The sequence below is a fragment of the Haliotis asinina genome, chromosome 6, assembly GCF_037392515.1.
Source record: "Haliotis asinina isolate JCU_RB_2024 chromosome 6, JCU_Hal_asi_v2, whole genome shotgun sequence".
Classification (NCBI taxonomy): Eukaryota; Metazoa; Mollusca; class Gastropoda; order Lepetellida; family Haliotidae; genus Haliotis; species Haliotis asinina.
Window position 1 is genome coordinate 23,721,024 of NC_090285.1, and position 26,321 is coordinate 23,747,344.

The window sequence follows — 26,321 nt, forward strand, 5'->3', positions numbered from 1 at the left end:
CTCACCAGTATGTAGACACTTGTCAATATACGTCTTTATACTTGGTCTCATAATCCCAATTACTATATAATCATACTTATATGAATTTTGAAACTTAATAAAAAGAAGCTATGTGCGAATGTATAACAGGAATGTAATATGTAGACATTTCATACTTTTCCCATATGAATCATAATTCGCTCGCACGCCCTAGTGTATGTCGTCTGCATCATTACACTTAACGACGAAAACAATGATTCTGTTGAAAGCTACGACAACTTATTAAAAACAAAAATGCAAATATTAGAATTAAAGTTAAAGGAGCAATGTCAGGCTAATACCTTCTTCGAGGAATGTATCTATCAGTATCCACAAAAACAAGTGATGTGAAAACGTGATGTATCGTTTCAGGTTTTTCATAGTGCTGTATAGTTTCATTGGTTACCCAAGATAGCACACCTAGCAAATAATTTGCATAATGTGCGTCATTCTTTTTAAAAAGTTATTTAGTTAGCCAATAATGAGCAATCAATCAATGTATTGACGGTTAATCCTTTGAAAGAAAAGTGTTGTTGTACATAGACAGAGACACGATATAGTGTATTCAGTATAGATTAGTAAATATACATACATAAGCACAACCTTTTGACAAATCCCCCATTTAAATCCCCATAAAACTAATTAATCAATGAGCGTGTTATCGGTTAATCCTTTGATCGATCCAGACGAAAGAAATGCCAAATGGGGGCCTTTGTCGGGTAATCTAAGTGGCGTTATCACTAATTATACCTGTTATAAATTCATTAACTGAGCATCAAGTGAATGATGACAAATAACGTGTAGGTTTATACCACCTAACACGGATTACAACCTAGCGACACCAAGTGATTTTGACAGAATCGTCTATGAAAACAAGGGTTGTAACTAGAAAACTAGGCAACTGAATGATAGTAGATTGTGAGCTTTCATTTTTCGCAACAGCTTTCGCAACTTCAGGTTTGTACAAACCTGAAAACGAAATAGTTTCACCCCTGAAATGTAGATGAATACTGCACAGACCCTCATTTCTATACCCACTATTACGTCACGGAGACGCGCCGCTCTGATTAGTTGAAATGTCGTTTGCGGCTGAGAATTGTGCACTGTTGAGAAAAAGGTCGATTTAAGGTAATTAAAGACCGAATTGAGCAGTGTTAATGACGGGGTTTCATTTATAACGATGTCAGCACGTGATTTTGCACTTGTACCCTATTAGAGTATATGTGACCTTTAATAGTTTTCGCAGGATTACTTTTGACGAAGTTGGCTAAGTTTTGATTCATGCAAGATGCAAGATGCAAGATGCGGTAGGGTCGTATTAGTTTCAAAACATTCCGTAACTTTCTGAAAGGTAAATACGTTAACATTTCCACCAGTTATACATTCAAATGAAATAAATCACCTTTTCATGAGCGATGAATTGATTTGCTTACGTAAACAGCCGAACCTGGGCGTGGTATTTCTGCTTTCCCGATGTTTTCACGTGCCGAAAAAAATCGAAAAATAGAGAGGTCCAGTATGCATCAACCTAGGATGATTGTGCATATTTTGTCGGACAAACAACTTGTATTCTGCACGTTGTAATCCACTGAGTGCAAATGACGAAAGCGTGGCATCCGAGATCGAAAAACCTGTTCATTCACGACAGTCAAGTACCCCACCACCCTTGGGGATTTTACGGGACGCTTTAATTACCCTGCATCGTATTCACACGCAGTCGAGGTGGTTCCACGGTGATTGAATCAATTAGCGGGAAGCGCTTCAGTTAGTACCGCGGAGCGCACCGTCTCGCGTACACGTTACGTCTCGGACTGATCAATAGATCTAGCTTTTGATCCAATCCAGATGGCTTTCAATTTATCTAAATCTTCTAAATTTTCAAACCTGATAATTTGTAAAAGGTTGTCAGTAGCAGAACACAATGTCTCTTCAGCCCCATCAAGAAACAGTTCAGTATCATCAGCATATTGTTCCAGTTTATATCCATTATCATTGATAACTTTAGCTTGATAACTTTCATCATTTCTTATGATGCAACCATGATATCTAGTAGAATTGACGTAGCACACTAAGGCTTTGCATGGCGCATAATTTCTACTGGACGCCTCTTCTCATCCCCATGCGCGAAATAGCAGTAGTTCGCCTCGAAAGGGGAAAAGTCTGTCCCCAGTACTACCCCCTGCTATTAAATGAACAATAACTCCTTAATCCAGTGGAATTGCAGAGGACTTAGGACCAATTTTAATGAAGTACAATTACTAGCACAGAACTTTACACCGTCAGCATTTAGTTTTCAAGAAACGTACTTGAAACAAAAGTTTGAATAGCGTAAATTCTTATCATTCTTTTTCACCCCCCTGGTGACATAATAACTGGTGGATCTTCCATACTGGTGAGAGATGGTATTATTCATAGACCTGTTCCTGTTAAAACCAATCTTCAGGCTGCTGCTGTTCCTCTTACTTTACATATAACCCTTACTCTTTGTTCCTTGTATATCTCTCCTTCTGCCATTCTTCACCAGACTGATCTATTTATTTATTTATTTATTTATATTTAGATTTATTTGACCAATTACCAAAATCCTGTATCATAATTGGTGATTTCAATGGACATAACCCACTATGGGGTAAGTCCTGATACCCACAGTAAAGGAAAAGTTCTTGAGGAGTTTAAGTACATTCAGTGATGGCTCTGACACATATTTACATCCTGCAACGGGAACATATTCTTCCTTAGACCTGTCACTCACTGATTCAAACGTTTATAATGAATTTGAATGGTCAGTTCATAATGATCTTTGTGGCAGTGACCATTTCCCAACAGTACTTACAGCAATTAACCCTTCCCATGATCCGCCTGTAACAAGATGGATTTTTTCAAAGTCCATTTGGTCCTTATTGCAGGCCACCTGCATTGAGGAGCTTAAGTCAGACCTTTTCATGGATGTACGTACCTGATCCAGTTAAAATGTTCTCGGACAAATTAGAACATATAGCTGATGAAAATATTCCTGTATAAGTCCTCTGTAAAGCTGCACACCCGTAAACCATGGCTTAATCATGAATGCAAACAGGCTAGGAAAAAGAGGAAGAAAGCCAAGAAATATTGTCGCCTTCATCCTACTGTACATAACTTATATAATGTAAAAATCAGCTACGTTAAGGCTCAACGAACGTTTCAACACATTGAACGTCATACGTGGAAAAGAACGTTTCCAAAATAAATTCCCGTACTCCTACGTCAAGGGTATGGAATATGATGCAAAAATTTAAAGGCAAGGGTTCCAAATGCAGTAGTATTCGGCATCTCAAAAATGCTAATAACATACTAACTGAAAAATCTGATACTGCAAACAAGTTGGGTGAAACTTTGGCTAAACATTCGTCCTCCTCAAATTATCATCCAAAATTCCAGCCAAACACACCAAGAAAAGAAAACAGCGAATCTTGATTCTAATAATTATGAAGATTATAATGAGGCATTTTCATTACATGAACTTCATGCTGCGCTATCACAGGCTCACGATACTGCAACAGGACCTGATGATACCCATTACCAACTCTTAAAACACTTGCCTGAATCCTGTCTCGAAACGTTACTTGGCATTTTTACCATATTTGGATAACGCAACATTTTCCCCCTTCATGGCGAAAAGCCATATTTGTTCCTACTGCAATGCCTGGCAGGGATCATACAGATCCATCAAATTATCGACCCATTTCCTTAACTAGTTGCGTTTGCAAAACCATGGAGCGAATGGTAAATAATCGCTTATTTTGGTTTGGGGAAACCAAGAATCTGATCACTGAGATACAATGTAGTTTGCGTAAAGACCGAAGCACAAAGACCGAAGCACAACTGACCACTTGGTTCTTTTGGAATCATTTGTTAAAAATTCTTTCATTAGAAAACAACATGCAGTATCAATCGTTTTTTATTTTGAAAAAGCATATGATACTACTCGGACGCGTGGTATTTTTAAAGATTTACATACTTTGGGGTTGAGAGGTCGCTTGCCTCAATTTATATCTATTTTTTTAACTGACAGACAGCGTCAAGTACGTGTGGTTTCAACCGTCTCAGACTAATTTCATCAAGATCAGGGTGTTGCACAAGGCAGTATTTTGTCTGTGACTTTATTTAGGATTAAAATCAATAGTCTGTCTAAGGTTGTAAGTGATTCAATAGATGGATCACAATTTGTGGATGATTTTATTGTTTCTTGTAGAGGTGGAAATATGCATACAATAGAGCGGCAATTATAAATTTGTCTCAATAAAATTGAAAAATGGTCACTTGAAAATGAGTTTAAATTTTCTATAACAAAAACAAATTGTTTGCATTTCTGCAGAAAGTATAAACCGCATAAAGGTCCAGTATTATTGTTAAATGGCACTCCAATCAAAGTAGTAAAGGAGGCCAAGTTCTTGGGTCTTATTTTCGACTCACGTCTAACTTTTCTACCCCACATTAAATCCCTTAAACCTAAATGCCTGAAAGCACTTGATCTGTTAAAAGTTCTTTCCAGTTCTAAGTGGGGAGGAGACCACAGTGCTCTACTCTACCTATACAGATCTCTCATCCGTTCGACACTTGATTATGGCTCCATCCGTTTATGGTGGAGCCTGTAAAAGCAACATCAAAATACTTGATTCTATCCACCATCAAGGTCTAAGACTTTGTCTTGGGTCATTTAGAACCTCTCCTATTGACCGTCTTTACGTCGAGGTCGATGAGCCATCTCTTACTCAACGACGTATAAAACTCTCCTTACAGCATATAACAAAAATATACTCTAATGAGGCCAATCCTGCATTTAACTGTCTTTTATTCCTCTTTATGAGTATCTATACGATAAAAAGTCTTCTCTAGTTTCGCCTCTGGGAGTAAGAGTGAAACCTTTTCTTTCTGCTGGCGGCACTGAGGTAGCCAATATATCTCCTTCCCGTCTTCCCGTCTTCTTTCGTCTCCTCCTTGGCAGCTAGTTAGACCCGAAGTTGACACCGACGAGGTTTAAAAAACGGAAACAAGTGAATTACAATATAAACAAGAATACAGTCAATTAAAAATTAACTATAGTACATACAAATCTTTTTTTACGTCCAAGGATGGTGGCGCAGTTGCTTGTGCCACTGTCATTGGATCCAGAAAATATCTTTCAGATTACCGGATAACCGGTAACATAACATTTTCACAGCGGGAGCAAACGCTATATTAACGGCTCTTAAATATACTGAAAGACATCCTCGACATAAACAGTTAATAACCTACTCAGACTCTCTTTCTTGCCTCCAGGCTATTAAAAACCTGCCATGTAAACGTCGATTTTTAATAGAAATTATAGAATTGTATAATGATCTTTCTACTGGTCAATGCGACATCGTGTTTTGTTGGTTACCAAGCCGTGTAGGCATTTCTGGTAGCGCAATGGCTGATCTTGCTGCCAAGGCAGCACTCAACAAATCTGTGACACCACTTATTCCATACTCTGATTATAAAGCTACAATTAGATCGTATATCCGTGATCTGATGCAAAAGAAGTGGGACACCCAAGTGGGTGGAAATAAATTACATGCAATAAAACCTTATATTGGGTATACCCACTTAGGTTGTCAGTCCAGATTTGAAGAGGTCATTTTGCGGCGATGTCGTATTGGCCATACGAGATATACTCATGATCCTCCGTTCTGCATCCCGTGTGATGAAAGAATCACAGTCAAGCATATCCTGCTTGACTGTGTTGAGTATTCCATCACTTGAAAGGCGAGAATCCTCCGTTCTGCATCCCGTGTGATCCTCCGTTCTGCATCCCGTGTGATGAAAGAATCACAGTCAAGCATATCCTGCATGACTGTGTTGAGTATTCCATCACTTGAAAGGCGAGAATCCTCCGTTCTGCATCCCGTGTGATCCTCCGTTCTGCATCCCGTGTGATGAAAGAATCACTGTCAAGCATATCCTGCTTGACTGTGTTGAGTATTCCATCATTTGAAAGGCGAGAATCCTCCGTTCTGCATCCCGTGTGATGAAAGAATCACAGTCAAGCATATCCTGCTTGACTGTGTTGAGTATTCCATCACAAGGGATCAGTATTTCAATTCACGAACCATGAAGGATCTTTTTAGCAATGTTAGTCCTCGTTTAATTATTGCATTTTCATAGGAATTAGATTTGTTGAATGAATTGTAAATACATAAAGTATTTTATGATTGAAAGATTAAATTAGTAACTCAAATCGTCAGTGGCTGTACCCTCAAAAGGGGTTAAAGAACTGTAAAAACATTGTACTCATGAGAGGGTATTTAAGTATTTAAGCCAAAACATTTGATGTAAATTTAAGTTTTCCAGGTTTTTAATCGTAGAATACAGTTCTTTTAGTGTATGGCTAGATTTGTCTAAATTGCTAACAGCTGAAGGGATGATGTAAATCCAACTAGAGTCCATGCAGGAAGCAAATGTACTTTAAGTCCCCATGGTCCTTAGTAAGGTGGTCTATCTTCAGTTCTGGGCACCCTATAGTTCATTTTTATACTGTATTGTCCTCTATAGATACATTGTTTTAGGTCTAACCACTAGTGTTACGCTTTACTCTGCGATATACTGGTTAGTTTTACTGTCCTTCGTTGACAGGTTTTTACAATGTATGTGCTATTAATTTATTTGTATTTTTATAATTAATCGTTCTCGTCACGATATTTTTGCAATGATGCCGATGTGACATTAAATATTAACTCACTCACTCACTTGTGGATGGTTGTCAAAGTCAGTGAAAAAGACTCTTTTTGAAGAAAATGATAATATACTGAGGGCTGCAAGGGCGTGCACATATTTCAAACTGCCGGCCCGATGCAATAACAATCGGCGCTAGGCCTCCGGGTCGGCGATTATTTCGAACGCTGCAGCGTTGTGTTGGTAGAATATGGGCCCAGCGACCACTGCGTGGAATTGGCTGCGTGGAATTGGCCTCCACATTCCAACATCGTAGGAACCTTCTACAGTGATCATTACCACATCGCTGTTTATTGGTACAGTGTCATTCTGCTTATAAAACAAGCGTGTATTGCAGTGTGCTTCAACTTTCATCAAGAGTTTTTATTACTTTTTATTTTTTTTAACAAACACAACCTGTGTACTTTCTTTTGTTCGTCAGTTTGTTCTTATATTCGGAGGCCTTCATATCATTACGTCAAAAGCGTGAATGAAGTAAACAGTCCAAAGGTACATTATGATTTTTCTAGATTTTCTTCAAAGACAAATATGATTTCAGAGGCACTCTATGATAAATATTTGATTGCTAATCTAAAAAGGTTCTTTTATCTACTGAATTTAACGCCGAAGTATTTATTATTGTCTGCGATGTCATTTTCGATATTTACCTGATACAAATATAACCAAATGATTGGGGTGGCCCGCTTTAAAGGAAGAGAGCTATTCTGACGATATATCGTAGTATCGATAATAGTGATACTTTATCCAACGATAAATGAATCGATACTTTTTCGTATCGTGATGCGTATCTTTAACCTTCAAATTGTTATTTTTCACTAGAAATTGACTTTTATGTCAATATTTACATGGTTACTTGACATAAAATATACATTTTGAAAGGAAATAACTAAAGATTGCATACCGTGATGTGCATCGAATCGAAGCATATCTTTCCAAGATATCGCAATATGTATCGTATCGTCAATTTTCGGTATCGTAACACTTTTAATTTATAGACACAACTGATCTATTTGAATAATTTGTACTAACTGGAAAGAATTACCCATAACATCACATTTTACTCTATGTCATAACACTTTCAAGAAAGGTACATGCCTTGTAAACGAATGCTGAAAGGCGAACCACTACAACGCGGTTTTCTTCGTCATCCAGACACATGTAATAGTACTTTCGTTTTCGATTTCAGGGCTTCATAGACAAGATATTAAACCTCAATTACACTTTTTAAAACAACTGAACCTTGCACAATAAGTATGTATATCATATAGATCCTATTTTAGGAAATGATAGCATTCACTTTCGACTGACGAACAATACCGAAATGGAAAGTAAGAAATATTCGAACATTGATTAATATGTTAAAAACCAAGAGGACGTTTCCGTAAAAAACTTAAATCGTAACCAAAATTTGAAGAAAACAAACTATTACCAACATAAGTAACGTAGGCTTACATACTTTCAATGTCAGGCGTCTTGAGAGACAGTGCAGACACGTTTCATTGAAGCACTGTTTCTGACGTGTGACCCAGCCTTCTCTGCTCCATCTACACCCGAGACTGACCATATTCGTGCGCAGTATCTGTTCTGCAATCGAGAGAGTACATGCGAGAATATATGTAGCCAACATGGCAAGTTCAGTGATCCGGCGGTTGTTAGGCCGATCTGAGGTGAAACATGTGACTGATGTGGTCAACAGAAAAGGATAGAACCTGTCCCTCCGCTGCTACGACGCTGGCTTCTCTACGTGGTGGGCAGTGGTAAGGAACGACGGCCTGATCATTGGCGAGTCTGGCTCTACTGACATTGGTTCAAAATATCACTCATCCCTGCTTTCCTAGTATACTGTAGTAGCACTCTACTGTCATACATTCCTGTCCCCAATCGCCAGAAATAGTGTTAGCCTCAACTTTCGGCCTTCAAACTTCAGACTTGACTAAGGAATACTGACTAAGGTATTGACTAGAAAAACATCACCTAGTTATTTAAATCGTATAGTATGATTGAACAGATGAAAGTACTGGTAAACACATATAAGATGATCCACAACCTGACAAATGACCCCAATTTGCATACTTGGGAACGCCCCACAGAACGATCCACTTGAAACAAGAGGGAGACAGGTTGTCTGATAAATATCGAGAAATTAATTTCCCCCGTGCGTTTCACGCATGAATTGTTATAGCACACTCGATTTGGGAGCAGGTACAATCCCAACGAATTTAATCATCACAATATACTGAGCAAATATGTTTAGGACCACCGATCCATTTCACAAAGCAAATGACATTTTCCTGGGTTTTTTTAACAAAATCGTTGTGTGTGTTTTTTAACGCCATATAAACTTTGTACAAATTGCAGGCTGCACACCGGTCGAAATCATCAAGTTTGTAACTGCAAGTTTTGGGTTTGCGTAACTTGGTGGGACTGATAAATGTAGGTCCACTCGCACTCCTACCACCTTCTGCCTTAATGCGCTTCAAAGTTGCCGTCGAGAGTCCAGTAGCAAGGCTACTTTGTAAAAGAGAATCTGCTTTGGTTGCACAATTTTTGTCCATATACATGATAACATTGTATGCTATCTCCCTTGACCGAGAATGAACTATTTGCCCATGTTTTCCTAACTTGGACATTTTTTACTACAACTGAAATCTGTTTCACAGTATTGACACAGGTGTAAAACAGTAGCGAGACTGGCGTTACACAGCAGCGAGACAGGTGTTAATCAGTAGCGGTGTTGATTTCATGTCACGGTTAGCATGTATTGCACGTGCACAGACATTTTTTTACTACAACTGAAATCAGTTTAACAGTCTTGAGACAGGTGTAAAACAGTAGCGAGACAGGTGTTAATCAGTAGCGGTGTTGATTTCATGTCACGGTTAGCATGTATTGCACGTGCACAATCGTCAAGCTACTTGTAGCAGCCACGTGTACTCGCCCAATTCGTTGTACCGCCTCTCTTGTCACAAATGCGTTTAGTGCGCGGGATCATCTAATATGTGTCTAGCAGTAGGTGAGTATGGATTTACAGCGGTTTTAAGCAATTTCTGCAATATCACCAGAAATGGGCTTTACACACTGTACCAACCACTAGGCTGTCTCCCAAGATACAGAAACAGAGTTTGGAAGGTTTGTCAGCTGTCACATGACATAAACTGCGTTACTCTCCGATGTGTAAACATGGCATGAAACATTCAGGGCGATTTCCTTTTATATTCAGTTTCCTGAAAACGATCCCATATCTGTGGCTGATTCCTTATTGTTTTTTACTGAACGGTAAAGAATCACTTCAGCATAACAAGAGCAGTTCTGGGTATATATCTAGGTATATATTATAAGGTGTTTATTTGTTGAATGGACCACACAGCCAACAAGACAAATGATTCGTAAAGTTTATGGAGTTACCTGTCTGGTTCTTTGCTTTGTTTTCACAAACATAAACATCAATCAACGATTTGGCAACATAAACTAGTAAAACATATATAGTTCTTGTGTAGGATGCAGGGCCAAAACACAAAGTTTATTTTTAGATGAAGGTGTCGGCCTGTATATAGACTACCTTAAGTGTTATGTCAAAGGATGTAAAAGTTGCTTCCAAGTTTTCAAATGGGGAAAAGGATGCCTTTGGTTTGATCCGCTCAACAAGACTGTCCTCGTGACTCAATCTCCTCTTCCTTCTGGAAGGACATGCACATGACGGAATCCTGGTGGTGTCATTTCGGCTATATATTGCTTCATCCCCTGCCTCTTGAAGCTAAGTTTCAGTTAAGAATAAAACATCAATGTCATATTCAGTAAGCATGTCAGCTATTTCTGTGGATTTATTTTTGGAAAACTGAACATTCCAGAACACAGCATTGAGTAAACAGTTTGAACTATTACTGGTTTTGTGTTGTATGCGTTCGTGGTTAGTTGCATGGACTGTACATAAATTGTTCACTTCCCGTCCAAATCTACAACATCTTTTTCTTATTTTCCCCTTCACATATAGTGTGTTTATAATGACTGGCGGACGATGAAGTTGGTGTACTGATTGTCTGATTGATAATTGCATGTCTCAGGAGTACACGGGTGGCTGATTGGTCACCATTGTTCCATCCTCTCACGCTCTTGTCTGACTATCAGAGTATGGATACTGATTAGCAAGACATTTGAGATCACAGAGAAACACATACAGCATAAAACTACCCATAGCTTTCCAAATCATGCACTTACTTTTTCAACCAGGTGTGAAGGGCTACGTGACAAATTCCGAGGGCAACGGACGACCAGGACATCCTGTTACAGGTTTATTTTTACAATCCAGCATATGCTTTTCGCATTCATGTAGCAGTATGTTTGTGTGTAGTATATTGTTAGATTTTAAACCATCATCATCATCATCATCATAGTAAACTTATATGAAGTAAATTAATAACCTAAACCAAAATATTTAATGACATAAACCTAAGCATGTAACATTTAATTTCCTTAAATACCCGTGTCAACTCTAGCACTTGGATAGTGTAGCCTCTTTATTGTATATAGGTTCCTGGGTATTGTCACTTGGGCAGTCACGGGCTTGGCCTGTAATTGGGGTTTTATTGTTCTCTGGGGTCACGTGATCGTTTTAATCATGTGAGGTCAAACTTGAAACGTTTGGCTCATCAGCAGACTATTTCTCCCTTCTGCCAGTGAGCACATGTTCAGCGCGAGGGAACATAGGGTAAGTTCATGTATTACTTTATCTGGAATCTTAGGTTGACCATTATGTATTTTAGGCCTTGCTATATATATAGCATTTTAGTAAGTAGTGTATTATGTTGTATGGTAGTGTTTATTCAACTTACCCGTGTACTTGATAGAGGTATGGACAAAGTGTATTGCACAGGATATAAATGTACATTTTGTATGTGTAAACGGGTTAGAAGTATCTTATATATCACGTATGTATTTCCGGAAGTGTATAACATAATCTGTACATGCTAAGAATGAAGATTTTATGGATATCAACTTCTTTATTATGAGAACACAACGTTTCGGAGTTAATGCTTACTCCTTCATCAGGTGATTGAGAATGGGGTACAGAGCTATATTTATATGTACAGGTAAAACAATAACAACGTTATGTAAACATCATCCAATCATGCGTAATGTATCACCATTCACTTCCATAGTTTATCCCCAATCATGTATATCGTCCTTATCCCCTTTCCGTGTTATGTATACATATCCTTTCATCTGTAATACCATTGGCCTCCATCATTGTTATCATAACCGTCAGCTTCCTATCAGTGCTTGTTTATACTGGCTTCCAGCTTACGTTAATTCAATCCACTTGTTACTTTGTTATTGTTTTACCTGTACATGTAAATATGGCTCTGTACCCCATTAAGCATTAACTCCGAAACGTTGTGTTCTCATAGTAAAGAAGTTGATATCCGTAAAATCTTCATTCTTATGTATTTTACTTCTAAATGCCCTTCAAAGACCTGTACATGCTAGTGTTCCATAAGTTTTATCATAAACTTATATAGTATGTTAATCCAGCCTGCGTCCCTTTGAGGAGGTAATATATCTATGTGCATGCTCTTTATATAAAGGGTAATGTGATTTATCTAAAGGGATTTGTAAAGCATATACAAATGAATTGTTAAGTGTTATAAATAACATGGTTACATTGTGTGTGTGCAGTGCCATGATATTTATGATTGAATTATGTATGTCTTAGAACAAATTTGGACTACCATTTACACAAATATATCCCCCGAACCCCGCAAGTACTCGCTTGTGATTGAGAGAACATGAGTATTCCAGTTACATTCCTAAACTGTGTCAATGACGACCCATTGGAAAATTGATAAAACGGCAGAAGCCACACTTACACACTGTTATTAAACAAATCTACATACGTTAAAAATGTGATTCCAAGACCCGTTTCTTTCAGACGCAGGGACCCTGGCACATTTTGGATTTGGTTTTGGTCCCTCCACACCCGCTTCTACTCGGACTTTAGTACACTGCTTCTCCGAGACACCGATGGGAGGAGTTCATGTCTGATGGTGGCTCTACAGTGTCTCCGCTTTTCGCGTAGCTCCCAGCCGATGAAACTATGGAGTAGGTTCGGTGTTAGGGCCTGACTGTCCAGTCAGGATGGTTGTTGTAGCAAGTTAGGGTTGGTACACTCTGTGCCCCCAGTGCTGACAGCCTTTGACTGGTAGTTTAGGCGGTTAGGTCGATAGGGCCTCCTCATGCATGCCCTGCATGATGCTGTCATAGAGATGGCATGATTTAGTGTTTACCCACCCTTAATTCATTCAATAGATAGTTCCCAGACACAACAAGTCCCATATGGTCTCTTTGGGGGCAGTGTACTGCCACCACCGGATAAAGTATTGCAATATTTCAGGTTGATATTCAGGTTAAATCGTGTTTTTCACAACCCAACATATTTGTTTTGCATTTAACATCTTTGTTAACATCATTTTATAGTTGTTGTTCCCCATTGTGGCAATCATGTAATATTGCTAACAGCAGCGTAAAACTACATTCATGCAGTCATAACATCTGTGATAAGTATGAACGATATAAACGATCTTTACCTATATGAGTAGGACCGCCGTGCAGACATAAACAAATACATTTGCCATTCATTATATATGTAGTGAGCGTCAGTGATTTTAAACATTACAGTTCCAGTTATCTTTTCTATTAGGACCATGGACATCATTATCCGGGGGGCAGAAATGAACCATGAAGTCCCCCAGAGGCAGTGACGCCTAAAAACAAGACGCTCCATGGACAGAAGTGAACCAAGTGCCGAGTGATGGAGGACAAGTGCCACGAAACCGACAGAGAACCAGGGAGGCAAGTGTTTCAATCTTTTGACATCATGTGCCAGCTACAACGTGCATTTCATGACACAGATTTTTCCACAATTCCGCATACATGTATATACATACTTTTACCATTCATTACCTATATAGTAAGAATTCATGATTTCAAACATTAATTTATTCTTTATATATACAATTAGGACCGTGGACATCATCATCATGGGGGCAGAAATGGACCACGAAGTTCCCCAGAGGCAGTGACGACAACCAACTAGACACTCCATGGACAAAACCAGGAGGGAGGGAGGACAAGTGCCACGAAGCCGACAGAGGACCAGGGAGGCAAGTGTTTCAATCTTTTCATGGGGCAGAAATGGACCATGAAATCCCCCAGAGGCAGTGACGACTGCCGAGAAGAACTGCATGGACGGAAGTGGACGAAGCTGACAGAGGACCACAAAGGCAAGTAGACATCAATTAACATCAGTAATTTGAAACATTAAACTTCTCATTATCTTTGCTTTCAGCACCATGGACATCATCATCCTGGGGGCAGAAATGGAACATGAAGTCCCCCAGAGGCAGTGACGACTGCCGAGAAGAACTCCATGGACAGAAGTGAACCCAGGAGGGAGGGAGGGAGGGAGGACGAGTGCCACGAAGCCGACAGAGGACCAGGGAGGCAAGTGTTTCAATCTTTTCATGTTCACCATGACGTCATGTGCCCGTTACAACATGCATTTCAGAATAAAAATTTTTCCCATAATTCTGTATACATGTATATACATATAGTTTTGGCATTCACTACCTATCTAATCAATATCAATGACTTCAAACATGAATTTATTCTTTATATCTACAAGTAGGACCATGGACATCATCATCCTGGGGGCAAAAATGGACCGTGAAGTGGACCCAGGAGCGAGGGACGAAGGACCACTGCCACGAAGCTGACAGAGGACCACAAAGGCAAGTAGACATCAATTAACATCAGTTACTTCAAACATTTAACTTTTCATTATCTTTGCTCTCAGCACCATGGCCATCATCATCCTGGGGGCAGAAATGGACCATGAAGTCCCCCAGAGGCAGTGACGACTGCCGAGAAGAACTCCATTTACAGAAGTGGATGAAGCTGACACAGGACCACAAAGGAAAGTAGACATCAATTAACATCAGTTATTTCAAACATTAAACTTCTCATTTTCTTTGCTCACAGCACCATGGACATCATCATCCTGGGGGAGAAATGGACCATGAAGTCCCCCAGAGGCAGTGACGACTGCCGAGAAGAACTCCATGGACAGAAGTGGACCCAGGAGGAGGCCGGGAGGGAGGACGAGTGCCACGAAGGCGACAGAGTACCAGGGAGGCAAGTGTTTCAATCTTTTCATGTTCACCATGACGTCATGTGCCCGTTACAACATGCATTTCAGGATACAAATTTTCAAAAAATTCTAAATACATGTATGCACACACTTTTGGCATTCATTACCTATGTAATGAATATCAATGATTTCAAATATGAATTTATTCTTTATATCTACAATTAGGACCATGGACATCATTTTCCTGGGGGCAAAAACGGACCGTGAGGGGGACCCAGAAGGGAGGGACGAAGGACCACTGCCACGAAGCTGACAGAGGACCACAAAGACAAGTAGACATCAATTAAGATCAGTTATTGGAAACATTAAACTTCTCATTATCTTTGCTCACAGCACCATGGCCATCATCATCCTGGGGGCAGAAATGGACCATGAAGTCCCCCAGAGGCAGTGACGACTGCCGAGAAGAACTCCATGGACAGAAGTGGAAGAAGCTGACAGAGGACCACAAAGGCAAGTAGACATCAATTAACATCAGTTATTTCAAACATTAAGCTTCTCATTTGTTTTGACCTCAGCACCATGGACATCATCATCCTGGGGGCAGAAATGGACAATGAAGTCCCCAAGAGGCAGTGATGACTGTCGAGAAGAACTGCATGGACAGAAGTGGACGAAGCTGACAGAGGACCACAAAGGCAAGTAGATATAAATTAACATCAGTTATTTTAAACATGAAACTTTTCATTATCTTTGCTTTCAGAACCATTTACATCATCATCTTGGGGGCAGAAATGGAACATGAAGTCCCCCAGAGGCAGTGACGACTGCCGAGAAGAGCTCCATGGACAGAAGTGGACGAAGCTGACAGAGGACCACAAAGGCATGTAGACATCAATTAACATCAGTTATTTCAAACATTAAACTTCTCATCATCTTTGCTCTCAGCACCATGGACATCATCATCATGGGGGTAGAAATGGACCATGAAGTCCACCAGATGCAGTGACGACTGCCGAGGAGAACTCCATGGAGAGAAGTGGACGAAGCTGACAGAGGACCACAAAGGCAAGTAGACATCAATTAACATCAGTCATTTCCAACATCAAGCTTCTCATTTGTTTTGCCCTCAGCAGGATGGACATCATCATCCTGGGGGCAGAAATGGACCATGAAGTCCCCAAGAGGCAGTGATGACTGTCGAGAAGAACTCCATGGACAGCAGTGGACCCCGGAGGGAGGGAGGGAGGGAGGACGAGTGCCACGAAGCCGACAGAGGACCAGGGAGGCAAGTGTTTCAATCTTTTCATGTTCACCATGACGTCATGTGCCCGTTACAACATGCATTTCAGGATACAAATTTTCCCATAATTCTGTATACATGTATATACATATAGTTTTGGCATTCACTACCTATGTAATCAATATCAATGATTTCAAACATGAATTTATTCTTCATATCTACAATTAGGACCATGGACATCATCATCCTGGCGGCAAAAATGGACCGTGAAGTGGACCCAGGAGGGAGGGACGAAGGACCACTGTCACGAAGCTGACAGAGTACCACAAAGGCAAGTAGAAATCAATTAACATCAGTTATTTAGAACATTAAACTTTTCATTATCTTTGCTCTCAGCACCATGGCCATCATCATCCTGGGGGCAGAAATGGACCATGAAGTCCCCCAGAGGCAGTGACGACTGCCGAGAAGAACTCCATTTACAGAAGTGGATGAAGCTGACAGAGGACCACAAAGGCAAGTAGACATCAATTAACATCAGTTATTTCAAACATTAAACTTCTCATTATCTTTGCTCACAGCACCATGGACATCATCATCCTGGGGGCAGAAATGGAACATGAAGTCCCCCAGAGGCAGTGACGACTGCCGAGAAGAACTCTATGGAGAGAAGTGGATAAAGCTGACAGAGGACCACAAAGGCAAGTAGACATCAATTAACATCAGTTATTTCAAACATTAAACTTCTCATTTTCTTTGCTCTCAGCACCATGGACATCATCATCCTGGGGGCAGAAATGGACCATGAAGTTCCCCAGAGGCAGTGACGACTGCCGAGAAGAACTCCATGGACAGACGTGGACCCAGGAGGGAGGGGGAGAGGGAGGACGAGTGCCACGAAGCCGACAGAGTATCAGGGAGGCAAGTGTTTGAATCTTTTCATGTTCACCATGACGTCAGGTGCCCGTTACAACATGCATTTCAGGATACAAATTCTCCAATAATTCTGTATACATGTATATACATACTTTTGGCATTCATTACCTATGTAATGAATATCAATGATTTCAAACATGAATTTATTCTTTATATCTAAAATTAGGACCATGGACATCATTTTCCTGGGGGCAAAAATGGACCGTGAGGTGGATCCAATAGGGAGGGACGAACGACCACTGCCACGAAGCTGACGGAGGAGCATAAAGGCAAGTAGACATCAATTAACATCAGTTATTGCAAATATTAAACTTCTCATTATCTTTGCTCACAGCACCATGGACATCATCCTCCTGGGGGCAGAAATGGACCATGAAGTCCCCCAGAGGCAGTGACGACTGCCGAGAAGAACTCCATTTACACAAGTGGACCCCGGAGGGAGGGAGGGAGGTAGGACGAGTGCCACGAAGCCGACAGAGGACTAGGGAGGCAAGTGTTTCAATCTTTTCATGTTCACCATGACGTCATGTGCCCGTTACAACATGCATTTCAGAATAAAAATTTTTCCCATAATTCTGTATACATGTATATACATATAGTTTTGGCATTCACTACCAGTCTAATCAATATCAATGATTTCAAACATGAATTTATTCTTCATATCTACAAGTAGGACCATGGACATCATCATCCTGGGGGCAAAAATGGACCGTGAAGTGGACCCAGGAGGGAGGGACGAAGGACCACTGTCACGAAGCTGACAGAGGACCACAAAGGCAAGTAGACATTAATTAACATCAGTTATTTCAAACATTACACTTCTCATTATCATTGCTCACAGCACCATGGACATCATCATCCTGGGGGCAGAAATGGACCATGAAGTCCCCCAGAGGCAGTGACGACTGCCGAAAAGAACTCCATGGACAGAAGTGGAAGAAGCTGACAGAGGACCATAAAGGCAAGTAGACATCAAATAAAATCAGTTATTGCAAATATTAAACTTTTCATTTTCTTTGCTCTGAGCACAATGGACATCATCATCCTGGTTGTAGAAGTGGACCATGAAGTCCCCCAGAGGTAGTGACGACTGCCGAGAAAAACTCCATGGACAGAAGTGGAAGAAGCTGACAGAGGACCACAAAGGTAAGTAGACATCAATTAACATCAGTTATTTCAAACATTAAACTTCTCATTATCTTTGCTCACAGCACCATGGACATCATCATCCTGGGGGCAGAAATGGACCATGAAGTCCCCCAGAGGCAGTGACGACTGCCGAGAAGAACTCCATGGACAGAAGTGGACCCAGGAGGAGGGCGGGAGGGAGGACGAGTGCCACGAAGGCGACGGAGTACCAGGGAGGCAAGTGTTTGAATCTTTTCATGTTCACCATGACGTCATGTGCCCGTTACAACATGCATTTCAGGATAGAAATTTTCAAATAATTCTGTATACATGTATGCACATACTTTTGGCATTCATTACCTATGTAATGAATATCAATGATTTCAAACATGAATTTATTCTTTATATCTACAATTAGGACCATGGACATCATTTTCCTGGGGGCAAAAATGGACCTATGTAATGAGCATCAATGATTTCAAACATGAATGTATTCTTTATATCTAGAATTAGGAGTATAGACATCATCATCCTGGGGGCAAAAATGGACAGTGAGGTGGATCCAGGAGGGAGGGACGAAGGAGCACTGCCACGAAGCTGACAAAGGACCATAAAGGCAAGTAGACATCAATTAACATCAGTTATTGCAAACATTAAAGTTCTCATTATCATTGCTCTCAGCACCATGGACATCATCATCCTGGGGGCAGAAATGGACCATGAAGTCCCCCAGAGGCAGTGACGACTGACGAGAAGAACTCCATGGACAGAAGTGGACGAAGCTGACACAGGACCATAAAGGCAAGTAGAGATCAATTAACATCAGTTATTGCAAACATTAAACATCTCATAATCGTTGCTCTCAGCACCATGGACATCATCATCCTGGGGGTAGAAATGGACCATGAAGTCCCCCAGAGGCGGAGACGACTGCTGAGAAGAACTCCATGGACAGAAGTGGACGAAGCTGACAGAGGACGACAAAGGCAAGTAGACATCAATTAACACCAGTTATTTCAAACATTAAACTTCTCATTATCTTTGCTCTCAGCACCATGGACATCATCATCCTGGGGGCAGAAATGGACCATGAAGTCCCCCAGAGGCAGTGACGACTGACGAGAAGAACTCCATGGACAGAAGTGGAAGAAGCTGACAGAGGACCACAAAGGCAAGTAGACATCAATCAACATCAGTTATTTCAAACATTAAGCTTCTCATTTGTTTTGACCTCAGCACCATAAACATCATCATCCTGGGGGCAGAAATGGACAATGAAGTCCTCAAGAGGCAGTGATGACTGTCGAGAAGAACTGCATGGACAGAAGTGGACGAAGCTGACAGAGGAGCACAAAGGCAAGTAGATATAAATTAACATCAATTATTTTAAACATGAAACTTTTCATTATCTTTGCTCTCAGCACCATGGACATCATCATCATGGGGGTAGAAGTGGACCATGAAGTCCCCCAGAGGCAGTGACGACTGCCGAGGAGAACTCCATGGACAGAAGTGGACGAAGCTGATAGAAGACCACAAAGGCAAGTAGACATCAATTAACAGCAGTCATTTCAAACATTAAGCTTCTCATTTGTTTTGACCTCAGCAGGATGGACATCATCATCCTGGGGGCAGAAATGGACAATGAAGTCCCCAAGAGGCAGTGATGACTGTCGAGAAAAACTGCATGGACAGAAGTGGACGAAGCTGACAGAGGAGCACAAAGGCAAGTAGATATAAATTAACATCAGTTATTTTAAACATGAAACTTTTCATTATCTTTGCTTTCAGAACCATTTACATCATCATCTTGGGGGCAGAAATGGAACATGAAGTCCCCCAGAGGCAGTGACGACTGCCGAGAAGAACTCCATGGAGAGAAGTGGACGAAGCTGACAGAGGACCACAGAGGGATGTAGACATCAATTAACATCAGTTATTTCAAACATTAAACTTCTCATTATCTTTGCTCTCAGCACCATGGACATCATCATCCTGGGGGCAGAAATGGACGATGAAGTCCCCCAGAGGCAGTGACGACTGCCGAGAAGAACTCCATGGACAGCAGTGGACCCCGGAGGGAGGGAGGGAGGTAGGACGAGTGCCACGAAGCCGACAGAGGACTAGGGAGGCAAGTGTTTCAATCTTTTCATGTTCACCATGACGTCATGTGCCCGTTACAACATGCATTTCAGGATAGAAGTTTTCCCATAATTCTGTATACATGTATATACATATAGTTTTGGCACTCACTACCTGTCTAATCAATATCAATGATTTCAAACATGAAATTATTCTTCATATCTACAAGTAGGACCATGGACATCATCATCCTGGGGGCAAAAATGGACCGTGAAGTGGACCCAGGAGGGAGGGACGAAGGACCACTGTCACGAAGCTGACAGAGGACCACAAAGGCAAGTAGACATCAATTAACATCAGTTATTTCAAACATTAAACTTTTCATTATCTTTGCTCTCAGCACCATGGCCATCATCATCCTGGGGGCAGAAATGGACCATGAAGTCCCCCAGAGGCAGTGACGACTGCCGAGAAGAACTCCATTTACAGAAGTGGATGAAGCTGACAGAGGACCACAAAGGCAAGTAGACATCAATTAACATCAGTTATTTCAAACATTAAACTTCTCATTATCTTTGCTCACAGCACCATGGACATCATCATCCTGGGGGCAGAAATGGAACATGAAGTCCCCCAGAGGCAGTGACGACTGCCGAGAAAACTCTATGGAGAGAAGTGGACGAAGCTGACAGAGGACCACAAAGGCAAGTAGACATCAATTAACATCAGTTATTTCAAACATTAAACTTCTCATTATCTTTGCTCACAGCACCATGGACATCATCATCCTGGGGGCAGAAATGGAACATGAAGTCCCCCAGAGGCAGTGACGACTGCCGAGAAAACTCTATGGAGAGAAGTGGACGAAGCTGACAGAGGACCACAAAGGCAAGTAGACATCAATTAACATCAGTTATTTCAAACATTAAACTTCTCATTTTCTTTGCTCTCAGCACCATGGCCATCATCATCCTGGGGGCAGAAATGGACCATGAAGTTTCCCAGAGGCAGTGACGACTGCCGAGAAGAACTGCATGGACAGAAGTGGACCCAGGAGGGAGGGGGAGAGGGAGGACGAGTGCCACGAAGCCGACAGAGTACCAGGGAGGCAAGTGTTTGAATCTTTTCATGTTCACCATGACGTCATGTGCCCGTTACAACATGCATTTCAGGATACAAATTTTCCAATAATTCTGTATACATGTATATACATACTTTTGGCATTCATTACCTATGTAATGAATATCAATGATTTCAAACATGAATTTATTCTTTATATCTACAATTAGGACCATGGACATCATTTTCCTGGGGGCAAAAATGGACGGTGAGGTGGATCCAGGAGGGAGGGACGAAGGACCACTGCCACGAAGCTGACGGAGGAGCACAAAGGCAAGTAGACATCAATTAACATCAGTTATTGCAAATATTAAACTTCTCATTATCTTTGCTCACAGCACCATGGACATCATCATCCTGGGGGCAGAAATGGACCATGAAGTCCCCCAGAGGCAGTGACGACTGCCGAGAAAACTCTATGGAGAGAAGTGGAAGAAGCTGACAGAGGACCACAAAGGCAAGTAGACATCAATTAACATCAGTTATTTCAAACATTAAACTTCTCATTTTCTTTGCTCTCAGCACCATGGCCATCATCATCCTGGGGGCAGAAATGGACCATGAAGTTCCCCAGAGGCAGTGACGACTGCCGACAAGAACTCCATGGACAGAAGTGGACCCAGGAGTTAGGGGGAGAGGGAGGACGAGTGCCACGAAGCCGACAGAGTACCAGGGAGGCAAGTGTTTGAATCTTTTCATGTTCACCATGACGTCATGTGCCCGTTACAACATGCATTTCAGGATACAAATTTTCCAATAATTCTGTGTACATGTATATACATACTTTTGGCATTCATTACCTATGTAATGAATATCAATGATTTCAAACATGAATTTATTCTTTATATCTACAATTAGGACCATGGACATCATTTTCCTGGGGGCAAAAATGGACAGTGAGGTGGATCCAGGAGGGAGGGACGAAGGACCACTGCCACGAAGCTGACAGAGGACCATAAAGGCAAGTAGACATCAAATAACATCGATTATTTCAAACATTACACTTCTCATTATCTTTGCTCTCAGCACCATGGACATCATCATCCTGGGGGCAGAAATGGACCATGAAGTCCCCCAGAGGTAGTTACGACGGCCGAGAAAAACTCCAGGGACGGCAGTGGACGAAGCTGACAGAGGACCTTAAAGGCAAGTAGACATCAATTAACATCAGTTATTTCAAACATTAAACTTCTCATTATCTTTGCTCACAGCACCATGGACATCATCATCCTGGGGGCAGAAATGGACCATGAAGTCCCCCAGAGGCAGTGATGACTGCCGAGAAGAACTCCATGGACAGAAGTGGACGAAGCTGACACAGGACCACAAAGGCAAGTAGACATCAATTAACATCAGTTATTGCAAACATTAAACTTCTCATTATCTTTGCTCACAGCACCATGGACATCATCATCCTGGGGGCAGAAATGGACCATGAAGTCCCCCAGAGGCAGTGACGACTGCCGAGAAAACTCTATGGAGAGAAGTGGATAAAGCTGACAGAGGACCACAAAGGCAAGTAGACATCAATTAACATCAGTTATTTCAAACATTAAACTTCTCATTTTCTTTGCTCTCAGCACCATGGACATCATCATCCTGGGGGCAGAAATGGACCATGAACTTCCCCAGAGGCAGTGACGACTGCCGAGAAGAACTGCATGGACAGAAGTGGACCCAGGAGGGAGGGAGGGAGGGAGGACGAGTGCCACGAAGCCGACAGAGTACCAGGGAGGCAAGTGTTTGAATCTTTTCATGTTCACCATGACGTCATGTGCCCGTTACAACATGCATTTCAGGACACAAATTTTCCAATAATTCTGTATACATGTATATACATACTTTTGGCATTCATTACCTATGTAATGAATATCAATGATTTCAAACATGAATTTATTCTTTATATCTACAATTAGGACCATGGACATCATTTTCCTGGGGGCAAAAATGGACAGTGAGGTGGATCCAGGAGGGAGGGACGAAGGACCACTGCCACGAAGCTGACGGAGGAGCACAAAGGCAAGTAGACATCAATTAACATCAGTTATTGCCAATATTAAACTTCTCATTATCTTTGCTCACAGCACCATGGACATCATCATCCTGGGGGCAGAAATGGACCATGAAGTCCCCCAGAGGCAGTGACGACTGCCGAGAAGAACTGAATGGACGGAAGTGGACGAAGCTGACAGAGGACCATAAAGGCATGTAGACATCAAATAAGATCAGTTATTTCAAACATTAAACTTCTCATTATCTTTGCTCTCAGCACCATGGACATCATCATCCTGGGGGCAGAAATGGATCATGAAGTCCCCCAGAAGCAGTGACGACTGCCGAGAAGAACTCCATGGACAGAAGTGGACCCAGCAGGGAGGGAGGGAGGGAGGACGAGTGCCACGAAGCCGACAGAGGACCAGGGAGGCAAGTGTTTCAATCTTTTCATGTTCACCATGACGTCATGGGCCTGTTACAACATGCATTTCAGGATACAAATTTTCCAATAATTCTGTATACATGTATATACATACTTTTGGCATTCATTACCTATGTAATGAATATCAATGATTTCAAATATGAATTTATTCTTTCTATGTACAATTAGGACCATGGACAACATCATCCTGGGGTCAAAAATGGACAGTGAGGTGGATCCAGGAGGGAGGGACGAAGGACCACTGCCACGAAGCTGACAGAGGACCACAAAGGCAAGTAGACATCAATTAACATCAATTATTTCAAACATTACACTTCTCATTATCTTTGCTCTCAGCACCATGGACATCATCATCCTGGGGGCAGAAATGGACCATGAAGTCCCCCAGAGGTAGTTACGACGGCCGAGAAAAACTCCAGGGACGGCAGTGGACGAAGCTGACAGAGGACCTTAAAGGCAAGTAGACATCAATTAACATCAGTTATTTCAAACATTAAACTTCTCATTATCTTTGCTCACAGCACCATGGACATCATCATCCTGGGGGCAGAAATGGACCATGAAGTCCCCCAGAGGCAGTGATGACTGCCGAGAAGAACTCCATGGACAGAAGTGGACGAAGCTGACACAGGACCACAAAGGCAAGTAGACATCAATTAACATCAGTTATTGCAAACATTAAACTTCTCATTATCTTTGCTCACAGCACCATGGACATCATCATCCTGGGGGCAGAAATGGACCATGAAGTCCCCGAGACAGTGACGACTGTCGAGAAGAACTCCATGGACAGAAGTGGACGAAGCTGACAGAGGACCACAAAGGCAAGTAGACATCAATTAACATCAGTTATTGCAAACATTAAACTTCTCATTATCTTTGCTCACAGCACCATGGACATCATCATCCTGGGGGCAGAAATGGACCATGAAGTCCCCGAGACAGTGACGACTGTCGAGAAGAACTCCATGGACAGAAGTGGACGAAGCTGACAGAGGACCACAAAGGCAAGTAGACATCAATTAACATCAGTTATTTCAAACATTAAACTTCTCATTTTCTTTGCTCTCAGCACCATGGACATCATCATCCTGGGGGCAGAAATGGACCATGAAGTTCCCCAGAGGCAGTGACGACTGCCGAGAAGAACTCCATGGACAGAAGTGGACCCAGGAGGGAGGGTTAGAGGGAGGACGAGTGCCACGAAGCCGACAGAGTATCAGGGAGGCAAGTGTTTGAATCTTTTCATGTTCACCATGACGTCATGTGCCCGTTACAACATGCATTTCAGGATACAAATTTTCCAATAATTCTGTATACATGTATATACATACTTTTGGCATTCATTGCCTATGTAATGAATATCAATGATTTCAAACATGAATTTATTCTTTATATCTACAATTAGGACCATGGACATCATTTTCCTGGGGGCAAAAATGGACCGTGAGGTGGATCCAGGAGGGAGGGACGAACGACCACTGCCACGAAGCTGACGGAGGAGCACAAAGGCAAGTAGACATCAATTAACATCAGTTATTGCAAATATTAAACTTCTCATTATCTTTGCTCACAGCACCATGGACATCATCATCCTGGGGGCAGAAATGGACCATGAAGTCCCCCAGAGGCAGTGACGACTGCCGAGAAGAACTGAATGGACGGAAGTGGACGAAGCTGACAGAGGACCATAAAGGCATGTAGACATCAAATAAGATCAGTTATTTCAAACATTAAACTTCTCAGTATCTTTGCTCTCAGCACCATGGACATCATCATCCTGGGGGCAGAAATGGATCATGAAGTCCCCCAGAGGCAGTGACGACTGCCGAGAAGAACACCATGGACAGAAGTGGACCCAGCAGGGAGGGAGGGAGGGAGGACGAGTGCCACGAAGCCGACAGAGGACCAGGGAGGCAAGTGTTTCAATCTTTTCATGTTCACCATGACGTCATGGGCCTGTTACAACATGCATTTCAGGATACAAATTTTCCCATAATTCTGTATACATATATATACATACTTTTGGCATTCATTACCTATGTAATGAATATCAATGTTTTCAAACATGAATTTATTCTTTATATGTACAATTAGGACCATGGACAACATCATCCTGGGGGCAAAAACGGACAGTGAGGTGGATCCAGGAGGGAGGGACGAAGGACCACTGCCACGAAGCTGACAGAGGACCACAAAGGCAAGTAGACATCAATTAACATCAATTATTTCAAACATTACACTTCTCATTATCTTTGCTCTCAGCACCATGGACATCATCATCCTGGGGGCAGAATTGGACCATGAAGTCCCCCAGAGGTAGTTACGACGGCCGAGAAAAACTCCAGGGACGGCAGTGGACGAAGCTTACAGAGGACCTTAAAGGCAAGTAGACATCAATTAACATCAGTTATTTCAAACATTAAACTTCTCATTATCTTTGCTCACAGCACCATGGACATCATCATCCTGGGGGCAGAAAT

General features: G+C 41.6%; 1 protein-coding gene across 1 annotated transcript in view; it reads left to right on the top strand.

Moving 5' to 3' along the window:
• LOC137287757 (uncharacterized) overlaps positions 1–16,660 on the top strand; it is a 29,383-nt gene extending 12,723 nt beyond the window's left edge. Inside the window, exons 4-6 of the mRNA XM_067820147.1 lie at positions 15,472–15,591; positions 16,030–16,181; positions 16,562–16,660. Coding sequence (XP_067676248.1) covers positions 15,472–15,591; positions 16,030–16,181; positions 16,562–16,660 — 371 coding nt within the window. The remainder of the gene's footprint in view (positions 1–15,471; positions 15,592–16,029; positions 16,182–16,561) is intronic.
• Positions 16,661–26,321: the final 9,661 nt, after the last annotated feature.